Genomic DNA, 14,744 nt, shown 5'->3' on the forward strand with positions numbered 1-14,744 from the left:
ATGGATCAGACCTTCTGCAACTACACTGGACACCTTGTTGTAGAGTGAGAATAGTTTTGTAACAAAAAGTTGAATTTTGAGAATAGAAAATCACACCCTTATTGAAAATTGACCAAGCACAATCCTCTGGAATACGCAATTTGCGGTGCCCGACTCAGAATTTGCTCTCCAAACGGCTTGTACTAAAGGGAGGGAGAGTTAATATCTTCTTTATGACAAACAGAAGGTGGTTTGAGCATAGCAGCTTATGAAGGGCCGCCGGCCCAAACTGGCCATCTGCCGTGCAGATGGCATCTACCGAATAATGCTTCGAGTATGCAAGCGGACTAGCCACAGGGCTGCCCTACAGATCCCAGAAACAGGAGCCGGCCATTGTTCATCTGAGCTAGGGATGAGCAGCCCCCGGAATCGAAGCGCTTTCGGTACTATAATAACCAGAGAAGCAAGATGCAATTGAGTTAGGGATAGAAGCCCTGAGGGACATCGTGCCAGGTGCAATTCCCCCTCAGTAGATGAAGAGCCTAGGAGTGCCGCTGGACTCCTCTTTCGAGTTAACGCAAATCTCAGAGACTGATCCACATTACATAGTGCAACGTTAGCTCCAGAAGCATGAGTCCTATCAAATAAGACAAGAAGCGAGGTCTCATGGTTGATATGGAAATCTGACATGATATGAAGAATGATAGATGGAGAAGCGACAGTCGTCTGTGATGGGTGTATGCTTCTGAGGCAGACAATCAATAATGCTTAAAGCTTCATTGGGTTCTGATGCTGGTCACATGAAAGGCTATCTTCTTGTAAGTCAAATTTCTAAAAAGACACAAGGCAGAGGTCAGACAGAGTTGCTGACAACAATGTTATGTTTTATTGTAGACTCCTTTAAGAATATGGGACACATGAATTGAGTACACTTCATAAAACTATCCTTAACAACTGTTCAGGATATTTCTCAGATTCTTGCTTCTCCTCTCTCTCTGGTCACCCACAGAGTGGAGCACCTTGTAGTTTATTTTGCGGTTGATCTGATACTTCACTTTTGCATCAAGTCCTCAACTAAAGAGCCCACAGCCTCAAGTCCCAATGAATTGTGGTCATTGTACTGCTCATGTACTAATACTGTTTGTCACACTTTGCTGCCATGATTCATGGAATATACTGTCATAGTGTCATTGTATATTCCAAGCATCATTCCTAATGCATGTATGACACATGTGAAGAAAAAGTAACTAACATCAGTAGGGCAGTTCTGAAGAAGAAAGACTGGAATCAGATAACATATGTGTTGCTTCAAACTATTGGGACTATATTGAGAATCATGACAAGCTTGTGTATGAGAAGCTGGAGTCCCATCTGAAAGGTCAGGGACTCTACCCTTGGCACAGGGACAATTTTAGTGCAGCCAATGAGGGACTGAGTATGGGAAGGCATGGCAAGCTGTCATCTGCCTCACTTCCTGGACATGCTCATGATCAAAGCATCTCCCTGCAGTCCTAACTTTCGGCTCCCTCTGATGTACACTGCTGCCATGTAGGGTTGTCCTTGAGAGAAGCACAAGTGTTGAAAATCCTCTGGGTGGGGTACATGGTAAGTGGGAAGTGTATGTTCACTTTCTATTTATCTGAGGTAGAATGGAGCTTGTCTTTCTGTCCGCCTACTTTTTTGTCACTACGCCTGAAAGCAAACTATCCCCAAATCACTACCGAGCAATGAAAAATCCTGGAATTATATTTCAATCCTCTTTGTTGAGGTTGAACAAGGTAGTGATGGTGTTGGTCAATCAATCCAATCAATTAATTAATCCTTATTCTGCTGAAATAAAAAACATAGCTCAGCAATAAAATAATCCCAAACAATTCATCAGCATAATATTTACAATACTTAAAATATACATGACTTAAAAACGCACAACATCCATAGTTTTCAGAATAGTAACTGCCTGTCATACATAAGTTGCTATTGCACAACAAATCAGTAATGTACAAAGTAGCTGGAGAAAAATAAGAGCTGGCCTACATTGCCGAAAATTAATTCCCCTTAAGATAGGTAAATAATTTGCTTCCTCGGTGCAAAAGAACAAAGTGTGAAGGGCGTTGTTTTGAATAATCTTCACACAGACATTTCGTCAGTGCGACAAATCAGTCATTAATCCTAGGAAAGGTAACAATTCGATGAACAGTTTTGCGCCTAAATCTAATTTCGGGCAAATCTGTACTTTGGGTTGTGAACATGTTCTATACAGGGTTGGAGGCACTCATGAATAACAGCAATTGGTTGAATATCACACTGGACTTTCCAAATTCCCTATCAAACCATTGTTCCTCTAGCAGATTCCTGAACATCTTTTTTTGTGCCTTATTGAAGCTAATTAAGTGTTCTGGAGTTGTGAAAAATTCTGGTTTACCAAACCTAACAAAAAAATTCTTAATATACTATAGACGTGGCACACCTTGGCCGCTGGTGTGCTCCTTGTCAAGATACCAATGCCCATAACTAATTTTACAGAGGGGACCCGAGCCATGATGAATGTGTGACTACAGGAGGGGTCCAACTCCCGGTGTTGAATACTAGCTTTGAACCCAACAGTAGTAGGGTGAATGACAGTTGGGTGGTGAGGTAAGACCTATTCTTACCTGCATGCTCGATGTAGTTACAAAGGGCACAAACAGCGGTACCTTTGACTGCCCTGACTAAGGCCCCAGACCCTCTTTCAAGGGATCTTTCCATGCCTGAAACTTGTTGGCAAAAGAGACATAGAAAGGATGTTCTAGACTTAGAGTTTCATTATCATCTTCCAATATTTTTAATCCAGCCCTGCATACCCCAAAATAAAGGGAAAATGTGGAGATAAGACAACTTTTTTTATTGAATATGGACCCCTTGTATGACAGCCATGTTAGTACCATCTTAACATGGTGGGACGGACTGGCCGATAATGAAGCATGCCACAAAGAGTGGGTGAGACGTTTCTGCTCAAATCATGTTTTGCTTCTCGTTTTCCCTTATATATGATTTTGCTATTCTGAGAAATATACAGAATAGGTTCTTTGTCATACCTTAATGTGGCCCTTTAGTATGGCTGTGCCAGCAATTACAATGGATAAGTCAGGATTAGTGGCCCTTGCTCCTGGCTACCCCAAAATAAAGTCCATTCCAGAGGCATCACTAGGCAGAAAAACTATTTCCTCATTAAAGGGAAATGAAGAACATCTTCATGGAATGTCCAGTGTGGGGTCTTTAGGTCTAGTTTACGGCACACAACGCTTTTCATCACTAGGAAAATGACAACAGAAACGTGACTCCCAAGACACCTCTCTTGAGTTCCGGTCTAGACCTAACATGCTGTCAGAACTAGTGGTGAACCCCCATACTGGGGTGTGGGCATTATGGAACAGCCCATTGCCTAGACCGACCCAAATGAGGGGGAACCCTCTAGTGGTGACCGCTCATCCTCGCCCACTTACTGCACCTCTCTGTGTCACAAGTGCAGTGTTGTCCCTTGGGCAGGGACACTCCATCCTTCCAGTGGCGGAGTACCAGAATTCTCCGGGAGAATACGTACCAGTAACTCCATAGAGGCCTGCTGCCCACCTGTCCTACTCCTCCCGGTCCTACCTGAATTCTGAAGTGCCCTTCCCCCCACAAAGCATGACCCTGATGGGTTCACATCCCTCAAGGTCTCATTGTAGGATCAAATTCTCTCACTCTACCAGAGAACTCTGACTCAGGTAGACTCCAGGAGCACTCAGCCATCCACATGGCTAAAAACACACTGGGGAATATGTACAAGTCTCTATCGCCACTACAAAGTCACTTTTACGTACGTTGTTGTGTCGATAGGGGCTGCGCCTTATGTAACGTGGCTTAATGCTGCCTTGTACATAAGGCACCCTTTCATGCTATGGTTAGCATGAAAGGGGCGCGCAGTTGGTGTTGTGGTGTGAGTTCCACCACAACACCCATTGTATTTGATGCTGCCCCCTATGTACAAGGGTGGCGTACATAGGAGGCAGCGCCAAAATTAAGATCAGGAAAATCCTGGTCTTGAGTTGGCAAATGCATTGTTTCTCCTCGTTTTTGGTTTCTCCATGTGTGCTGTCTTGTGCAGCACTCATGGAAAAATCAAAACGCCATTGTTTGTTTATGTACAGGAAGGTGTCCCTTCCTGTACTTAAACAAACCTTTAAAATATTTCAATTTTGTAACTTTCATGTGTGCTCCCATCGCAGGGGAAAACCAAGGCTGTACACATTCTTGTAAATATGGTGCAGCCTTTCAGAAGTGGTGGAGCGTGTCGTTAAGCCATGGAGGCTAACGACACGCTCCGCCACCTCCTAGTACATATCCCCCACTGTTTCTTTACACACAAGCAAACAGCTCTTACCCAGGCTGTCATTTATTCTAACCACTGTCCCTTGTGGAAACCTTTCAGGCCACGTACAACACTGGGCCTAACAATGCCAACAGAGGCATCCATTTGAAGCACGTTCACCCTTCAATGAGTAGAGCTGGGTGAAATCTGGGTAATTTCGACTAAGGAAATTACACAAAAGACCCACCAAAATATGCAAAGTACGCAGTGTGCTGGTCTAGTGCCTATTACTGCTGAATGCATCCTCAAATTCATTTTGGATGTGAGAATGCATTTTATGCAAAAAAAAATAGAATTGCTCAGAATTGCACTGGGCAAGAACAACAGCTGCTTACGTTCTGTTCGGCGCCTAAGTTTCCACAAAATGATTTTTACCTGAAAGACATCTCTTGTACACAATGTGGTGCAATGGTCAAAACTTGGGCATTTCAATTTAAAGATGTACCATGAAATGCTAGATATTAGATAAGGTTGCTCAAGGGGTAAACAAAATGTCATTCGGTGCTACTTTTAAGGCCATTCACTACTTTGTCTTCGCTGTGTAGGTATGAATCGCTCTGTATAAAAAGAATACATCTGACTGGACTTTAACATTTAATGATTGTGTTGATAAGCATGATACATTGTGTCTGGTAATGACTTTCATGCCACCTCTCAAGGGCTACCACTGGACAGTCAAGGAAACAAAAAAAATCTAGACTTAGGGCCAGATGTACGACTGTTTTTTGCAGTCGCAAATGGGAAATCGGCCTATTTGCGTCCGCAAAACAGGTCTGCCCTATGTACAAATCCTATTTTGCTACTCGGTAACCTATTATAGGGTTTACGACTCGCAATTTGGAAGGGCGTTCCTTTCTAATAGCAAGTCGCATTTCAATGTACGATTGTTTTGCGACCGAAATTGCAGTTGCAAAACACTCACAGTGTACTACCCATTTAAAAAAGGTGGCAAGCCACTCACAAACAGGAAGGGGTCCCCAGGGGACACCTTCCCCTTTGTAACTGGCAGCAAACATATTTTATTAGGAGCAGGCAGTGGTCCCAGACACCACTTCCTACTCTTAAAAAATGAAACAGAAACGTTTAATTTTTCTTTTTAAAATGCATCCCATTTTCCTTTAAGCGAAACGGGCTGCATTTTTTAAAAAAAACCTGCTTTATTTAAAAAGCATGTTTACAAAAAACAAGGGAACCCAAAAGGTATACCATAGGGACCTTGGGCAGTATTATATTACACAAAACAGTGGTCCCTACTAGTGGACACAATGGTGTACTGAACCAATAATCATACACCTAATAAGTGTTATGTCTTTTGTCCAGCTGGACAAGGAATTTATTTTAACATTTTAATTGATAAAACAGTATGAACACATTAATAACAAGTGGGCACAGCCGTGACCCACAACATTCAAGACAAAACAACGAACAGAATGGTGAAAAAAGAGCAAAGCACAAATATGTCTGTGTACTTGTAGTCAGTGTTACAAACAAAAATTGTTATAACCACACCTTTGCATTTCACAATATTTCACATGTCATATTGCATACGGGGGTTTTTTGGTCGACGACGTTTCGATGCCTATTATTTATTTAAAAAGCAGTCACAGACATGGTGGTCTGCTGACCCCAGCAGGCCACCATCCCTGTGAGTGCTGGCCTTTCCCAATGGGGTCACAAATAGTGACCTACCTCATGAATATTAAGGAGGCAGGTCGTTTGCGACCCCATTGGGAATCCGAAACAGTTTCCGAGATACTGTTGTAAATTCCATTTTGCGAGTCACAAATTGCGAATCACAAAACAGTGCAATTAGCGACTCGCAAATTTGAAGGGTCGTCCATCTGGCCCAAAGTATTCTAGACTAAGTACTGCAGCCTTAGTATCCAAATCCAGGACCAGTAGGAACAACAGGCAGTATCACATCTGAAACCACACTGGTACTGCCTGCAAAGAGCAGAATCTGATGGCAAAAAGCTGACATCCTGCTACAAGGCAGATAACAAAGACAACAATCTAGTACTTCCTAATGTCTGCCTGTGCTACAGCGATTCAGACTGAATGGGCAGCAGATTTAGGTCTTGTGGTTGCTTGAAGCAGGACTAATGGACCCGTCAACTGCTGGCCGAACAAGAACCTCACTTGCTAATGTATGATCCATTGGTGGTTGACTGTATCATGTGCCCCTTTCAGTATTTTTCTACATGGAACTTTTTATTCATTTTTTTATTGTTCTTTTCAGCGTGTGTTAGAATGTGGACATTATATATGGTCATTCATTTTTTCTTGGGTTCTTGTATATGTGTGTGTGGGTGTGTTCTAGCATGTTATTTGTTATTGTTGGATGTTTATTTGGTCAGTCATACTCAAAGTATTTCTGGAGGTCTGCAGTCTGCCCAGATTTAGTTGCTGAGTGAGTTAATCTTGCCTTTTCTGCCCTCAGCACGAGAGTGATATCTCGGCGTACACCTACGAGAAGACACTGGTGATGGAGCAGAGATCGCAGATTCTCAAGCAGATGCACTTGACGAAAAATGAACGAGAGTGTGAGGTAAGGGATTTTTGGTATGCTCCGAAGATAAGGTCTCCAAACAAGAATAACCCAGACTTCAGTTCACTTTGAGTTTCTGAAGGAGTTGAAGAATGGCCAGGGGATTTTCCAAGTTGATGGCTGATCTGCAGAAGACAGTTCTGAAGCTTCCCAAATCTGTAATTTTTAAACCAGCCTGTTTTTGGTGGCAAGGCCTGTGCCCTGAGACATCTACACACTTCACACTAAACTTTGATTCTCTCCTACAGATTCAGAGCATCACAGATGAGTCACGTGGCTCCATTAGACGTAAGAACCCAGCCAATCCCAGGCTGCACTTGAGTGTCCCAGAAGAGCATGTTGGGGACACGGAAGAGAAGCCGGAGGAAGAGGTACTACATCTGAATGATGATACCGCTGTCCATTGTTTCGCGGGGACAGAGCTCCTCACCTTTATACATTACTTATATTGTACATCACCCTCCTTCTCCTCATGCGTTATTACTATTTTCTTCCATCACACATCATGCCTATTATTTCATGAATTAGCTCTAATTCTATTAAACTGCTTCCTTTCTTTATTGGTTAACCAATTCCCTGATTGAAGGCTCATTCAGCCAATAAAGCATTGCTTCATCGCAGCTAATGTTCCGGAAAGCATTAAAGACATGGCTTTTCACAGCTCAGTAAATGTTCCTCCGCAGCCTATAGTCAAACATCAGACGTAGCGCCAAGACGCCCCAGGGCATTCGCGCGCTCTATAAATCCCATAATCAAATCAAATCAAATCAATAAACGCAACATTTGGTGGAGAACAAAACACAAACTCACTTACATTCCTAAATCCAGGTGTTGCTGGCATTTTGAAATCCAAAAAAGAGTTTCTTAGAAAACCCGAAATTAGGTTCGAGGGTTTGATAGATCCAGTGAATAGTAGCATGTTAAACATCACACCTCCATTCATGGAGACTAAGCCATATTCCTTAACATCACCTTGAGTAGGGCACCACCATACATTTCCAGAACCTACATTTACCAATCAACTTCTTTGTCTTTTGCTTTGTTCTCAAATGTATAAAACCAAGACATGAATGGTCCATTTGACATTCATTTTCTATAAAATGGGAGTTATTAAGCCTGTACCTTCTAAGCTTGGAAGCAATTTGGGTATCAAATAAGGATTTGTTGAAGCAGGAGAATCTCTGTAAAATAGCATTGGTCCTGCGGTTCCCCAGCCAAACTATTACATAGAGGTGGGGAAGCAGCATCTTGTTGGCTTCAACAAACCCTCAGCTGGTTTCACATGCCTTGAGACCCTCATGGGTGAGTAGCCGTGCTTTTTAAATCCCTGATTGATTTATTGATTGATTGACTGACGTGTGCAAACCATTGACATAGTGGCCTTCCCACCACTGGACGTCAGGCATATTTATAGAAGAACAAGCGTCACTACATTTGACTTCCGTGCATCAGCCCCATTAGTTGTTTTCCTGTAACAAATCCCAACTTTGGTGGAGAACTGCTGAGCACAACCAAAACAACATGACATCCACTCGGCAAAGTTCACAGTCATGGCTGCATTCACCGCATCATTGGTTGTAAGGAAGGCTTTAGAGATTTCCACCTGGCAGTCAGGCATTCCTACCTATGCAGGGAGTGGAGGCCATAGCCTTTGCTGGCCTGGCAGGCCAGAGGACCACCCTCCAGGATTTAAGTGACCCTCTTAGACTTTCACAAAAATGTAATGACTCTCCCATTCTTAATCTTTGCATGTTATGACATTCCTTAGCCGAGGATGTTCACTCACACTTTTCTGAACTATTTCAAAGAGGGGCCCTTATCTCAAACATCACTGCTGCACCACAATACTCTACATCTCTGCACTGCTTCATAGAGCAGCCCTTCATTCACATGTCACTGTGTTGTTTGTGCCACTTCATAAAATAGCCTTTCACTCATACACAACTGCACCGCTGTACATCACTCTGCACTGCTTTTCAGAGAGCCCTTTAGTTTTTCCATCACCACTTCAAGGACCAGCTCTTAGCTCATGCATCACAGCACCACTTCATACAGCGGCTGATCACTCATACATCATTGCCTTGTTTTTTTATAACCATATTCTATTGAGTTTTGCACACACTGACAACAAAAAACAGCCAATACCACAGCTCACTAATTCATTGAACATTACGGTACAAAGCATATTTGAAACTTAGGGCATCATTAGGAAAGTCCGCCCGCCCGCCATCCTCACGGTAAAAGGGACCGCCCGCCATAAGGGCTTGGGTCCCGTGGGGGGCAATTAGTATGCGCCTGCCACAGTAGCGGGCGTATCCTGCATTCCTGGCATTGTGGCGGGCGGTGCACTCAGCACCGCCCCCCACAATGCCAGGAAGGCATGTTGTGCACTTCCATGCACAACATGGCAGGCACCGTGTGGTGCCTGCCATGTTGTGCATGGAACTGCTGGGGGGACCATAGGTACGCCCCATGTGCACCCCACACCCCCCGGAGTACCTGGGGGCCCACAACGGGCCCCCGCGGTCAATTCCTGCATGCCTTTCGGAAAGGCATCTTTCCGCACCCATGTTAATATGGCTGGCGGTGTCTAACTCGTTGACCGGGCGGAAAAGCCGCGGACGGTCTTTCCGTCCGCCGTGGTCCCCTCGCCATAGTAATATGGCAGGGGGGAATGGGTGCCGGGCGGGGTCGGATCACGGGCGGATCGCCACCGCCATGCGGGCGTTGGCGATCCGCCCGTGATCCTAATGCTCCCCTTAGTCTGTCCCTGCATCCACTCCATGGTAGGTCCACCACTTGAACCATATCTTCTCATGCTTTTGTTGGCCGCCTGAGCCTTGATTATGGGCTGCTCCTGTTGAGCAGACCAGTCCACCGCTCTCTGTCACCTCGCCATGGAGGTGGGGATTGGAGACTTCCATTAGCGGGCTAAACTGCTGCACTGTTTTACACAGCAACCCTTCACTCACATATTCCTGAACTGCTTCATATAGTGGTACATCTCTTATACATCACCGCACTGTGTTACTGTACATCTACGCACCACTTCATACAGCTGGCCCTTCACTCGTACATCACCATTTCATTGATCAGTTCTTCGCTGATTCATCGCTGCACAGCTTCATACACCACTCTTCATTCATACATTTCTGAACTGCTTCATACACAAGCCCTTCAACCATACTGTCATAATCTGGGCCTTTCCCGCACCCAGAGCTGCAGGGGTTGGATTTCTTATCCCCTTGTGCGAGGACTCAGTTTAATGCACCAACACAAATTAGAAATCCAGTTGCACTGCGACCCATACTCAACCCACCATGCAGTACTGTTTGGGTGGTGTTTTCTGGGCACGATTAATCCCTCTAGATGAGTTCAGGTACACAGCAGAACTCCAAAACCTCTCAAAAAAGCATTAGGAAACAAAGGTTGAACTTTAAACTGTTTATTTCTAGACCAGAGTCTAGTGCATAAAATAATGAATGTTAACGACACAGAATGAAAAAATAAATGTAGTGGTGCATGACATGGCCAGTGAAAACAATATAAACATTCCAAACATGGTTTGCATGTTCTTAGCATCCCAACACGCTATTCCTAATTCAAGCTCTATGCTAAATTGTAGCAGAAGTCGAAAATAGCAAGCATATAAATTAAAGGTCTTAAGATGTATCACACTGCATGCCTTCTTGGTAACAAAATAGCTGTTTATCTACTTTCTCTCACAGCCCTTGCCCGGGAATGATAAGCAGTGCCGGGATAAAAGTCACTTCTCTGCACCTCTCTCGGAGCAGTCCCCAACCCAGGCCAGTTGTCGCTGCAAACTGGTGTGTCCTCTGGCTTGATTGTTCTGTTGCAAATCCTCTCCATTTAACCCCTTCCCTGCTTATGACGGAACCACGCCGTCATAAGCCATGGGCAGCATGTGCTCATGACGGCGTTGTTCCGTCATGCTGCTGCCGCTCTGCCCACGCGGCACTGATTCCCCGCCTGTGCGGGCGAATTAGTGAGTGGGCGGAGTCGAACGGAACCACGCCTTCATGAGTCCAGCTCTCCCGTGACTCATGACGGCGTGGTTCCGTCACGAGCATCGCGGCGCTGCGCTCTCCCCCACCAAAACCCCCAGCGCAGCGGCGGAATTACCGCTGCGGCCAAGGGGTTAATGGTCATTTACCTGGGTTTTTATAGTATCTGATCTCCAATTTTACCTTATGCTTATACGTTTGGAGACACCAATCCCACAACAAGACAAAAAAAGTGTGTTGATAAATGGGTCAACTCGATTTAAATATAGCTATTTTAGCCATTATAGCTAAAATAATTGAGAAATGGCAGCCTTCACTGTATGCATCTTCATTGTTATGGCAGCGACCATAATATAAACAACAAAGATACTTCAGCCTAGATGGGAGGCAGACAAGATGCTAACAGTTCGGCGGTGTCTAAAGCATCACACTTTCTAACAGAGACAAAAGAATATGCAAGCAAGCACATGATAAGTTACTCCTGTCATACATTACCGTCTATAAATTGATCCTTCTGATGCATATTTAATTATTTATATATTCATACTTTGTTTCTCCCTTCCAAATGTATTTTTCTATCCTAAGCCTTTACAGTACTCAAGAGTAGTCGTGCGCGTAATAAATACCCATATAACATAACAGTTGCTTTTACTTGCCATGTCTTTTCCACTCTTTTCTACTTATATATTCTCCCTTTTCTATCTTATATATTGTTTTCCCTCCATGCCAAAACTCCATTCATGCCCTTTTAGAACCTACAGCCACCCTTTTCCCTTCAAAATATTCCATGTGTCTGCTCGTTTTGTCTCACCCTTCCTTACTTCTACTATCTCTGTATCTGCACCACCTCTTCTAACTTTTTCTCCTAGCATTTTTGATTTCTTGTTGTCTCCAGATTCCTTGCTCATTGTACATCCTTCATCCTATGGATCTTCACATCTCTGTTTGCCCTTTTGTACCTAGTGTATTTCTCAGCCTGGACTCCACTTCTTCTTTTTCTCTTGTTCTTTCTCGTTTTTGAAGTTTCTGCCTTGCTGAACCTTTTTTCTTCTTTTCTCTCTGTCCTTGGGTTTTTCTCTGCCTTACGCTCTTTTGCTCTTGTTCTTGCTCTCTCCTCTCCTCCCTTCAGGTCCAGTTAATACACAATAAAAATGCAACTACTTTCTCAGGTAGCTTACTGTCTCCCACCGACGACGTGGACTCCGCGCCAGAAAAAGTCCATCTCACATGGACAAGGGAGAAATTCCTGGCCGACAAAAACAAGGGCAAGGGTCCAGTGACGCCCGAGGGGATCAAAGACTTCTTCAACATGAAACCGTAAGTAAAGTACGGGGAGGGCAGCTTCACCTGCCGCCCCACCTTCACTCGGTACCAGTCTCCACACTGGCAGTGGGGTGAAGAAGCTGGCATTTGTTACTCCATAAGTAAGGGGTCTGCCTCTTCCTAGCTTACCACAGAGCTCATTGATTTAGTAAAATGAGAGGTAGGACTCAGGGCTGGCTTAAGTGCTGGTGGCGCCCAGTGCGACAATCATTTTTGGCACCCCCACAACCCATGACCGCCTCTTTGGATTCTCTCACTACCACCGGGCAAAAGTGCCCCTCAACTCTCCAATCCTAAGTTATTGCTAAACAAGGCGACCCACCCCTGAGGTCAGCGCCCCCTCCACAGTCAACGCCCAATGCAGCCGCACCAGTTGCACCTCCCTAAAGCTGGCCCTGGTTAAGACTTGCCTGGCCCGAGAAGTTTGGGAAGCTTGCACTCTTGCTGCTGTCTTACTGTGCCTACTCTCCAAGGGAGGGAAGAGTGCACAGTTGAGGCCCTTTGTGGTCTTACTGTGTATATGAAAGAGGTCTGCACTGCTGCTTCTGAACTCAGAAAAAGCTATGGGGAAGGACCACTTTCAACTTAGTGGCAAAGCTGTGTCCGAAAGATTATACTGAAGGATTGTTAGAATGGGCTGGGTGTAGACTTTTTTAATATAGTTTAAAAAGTAAGAAGAACATTGCAAATCATGTTAGTGGGTATTATCTTCATTTGCAAGTTCTGTGTGTGGGAAACACTTGTGCTGTTGCTTTCAGTGTTGTACCTATTCTAGGTGCAAAGGATGCATATCCTCATCATCTCTGTGCTGCACTTGTTCTGGATCTCAGACAAGCTTGATCTGCTGCTACCTGGTCTGTCCCTTTTCAGTGTGCGAGAAATGCTAGCTAAGCTATTGCCAATGGTGGACATTCTCTGTGCGAGAGAGACACATAGCCTGCCCATGTACGTGATGTGTGACGGGAACTTTACTTGAGTAGTGCAAGCCAATGCTCATAAAAGCAGCATCAGGATTGGCCTGAGCACCATGGATGTTCGCTCCCAGGTAGACTGGGAGCCTGTGCCTGCTCTTGCCAACCCAGCAAGCGCAGCTGGGGTTGGAGAGAGCTTCAGTGCGCATGACAGTTTGGCCGTCCTGAGACTGCCGCCCAAACCATCATGCGCACTGATAACAGTGCAAAACACTCCTCCACCAGCTTGACATCTCTGGCCCTGCCCCCAAGCCTCAGCTCCGGCAGCCAAAATAAAACAATAGTAAACAAGCGTTTATTATTGTTTTATTTATTTATTTATTTTTCGGCTGCTGGCGGGGGGGTGCTCTTCCGCCATAGCGGAGGGCCGCCACTGAGTCTGAGGCATGCTAGCAGTGCTGCTGTCTATACTGTGTTAACTCTGTGTCTGTAGGGTCAAACTACATTGATTTCTATGCTGGTTCTTCTGTGTGTGTGTGTGTGTGTGTGTGAGGGGAAGGAAGGTTTGTGCTGTAATGTTGTCACATGTTCCTTTTTAGTGAGAGACACAAGCCCAAGTCATATCCTTGTACTTTTGATAAGTGTGAGGAAAGCATGCATTGCTCCTGCCAGTGCTCTATTAGTTATGTGTTTGAAAACTTGTACTGCCAGCCACGTACCAGTTGTATGCCAGGTACATTGCCATTGAGACTACTCGTACAGATCAGCGTGTGAATGAAGCTTGCCCTGTTGCTGCCCATACAGTCTCAGTGCTGACTTCCTGTATGTGAAGGAAGCTGCATTGCAGTTGCCGGGAAACATCCTTTACAACGAAACTTTTACAACGCACTACCATTACGACGCAACTTTTACAACGCAAACTATTACAACGCATAGCGCTTGGGGGCGCTCTAGGATAGGGAATAGGTTAATCTACTATCCAATAACCTTCCCTAGTGTCCACGGGGACTGGAGTTGGAATAGTAAATTAAACTATTCACTATCCAGCGCCCAAAAGCATTATGCGTTGTAATGGTATGCGTTGTAAAACTTGCGATGTAAAGGTAGGCGTTGTAAAAGTATGCGTTGTAACGTCATACATCCCAGTTGCCTGTGAAACTCACAATCATAGTATGACTGTTAGTTTCAGTCATATATTATGGCCTGGTATGTGTGAGAGAGAGAGAGTGTGTGTGTATGTGTGTGCACATGTGTGTGCATGTATGTGTGTTTGTGTGTCCATCTCTGACGGGTACTGCAAACTCTCTCCTCCTCTCTGAAGGGGTACTGATCTCCTTGTTAAACCACTTTCAGATATAGACAATTTAAGCATTTAGTTCATGAGTTTGAAAATCTAGTGAGAGAAGATGAGATCTTAGCAAGTTGTGGACAACAGACAGCAGAAAGATGTATAACAGATGTTAGAGGGTTCTAAGCATATTGAAAAACAAGACAAAATGAATCAAGGAGGACCAGGAGCGAACGGATTGCATGGAATTCACTGTAGACAAGTTTATCTGGGAATAGGG

At 44.6% G+C, this 14,744-nt stretch overlaps 1 protein-coding gene across 1 annotated transcript in view; it reads left to right on the top strand.

Annotated features, from left to right (window-relative positions):
• Positions 1-14,744, top strand: part of SLC12A5 (solute carrier family 12 member 5) — a 503,432-nt gene that overhangs the window by 472,349 nt on the left and 16,339 nt on the right. Inside the window, exons 21-23 of the mRNA XM_078652979.1 lie at positions 6,810-6,917; positions 7,166-7,288; positions 12,072-12,259. Coding sequence (XP_078509105.1) covers positions 6,810-6,917; positions 7,166-7,288; positions 12,072-12,259 — 419 coding nt within the window. The remainder of the gene's footprint in view (positions 1-6,809; positions 6,918-7,165; positions 7,289-12,071; positions 12,260-14,744) is intronic.

This window comes from Lissotriton helveticus, chromosome 7 (assembly GCF_964261635.1).
Source record: "Lissotriton helveticus chromosome 7, aLisHel1.1, whole genome shotgun sequence".
NCBI lineage: Eukaryota > Metazoa > Chordata > Amphibia > Caudata > Salamandridae > Lissotriton > Lissotriton helveticus.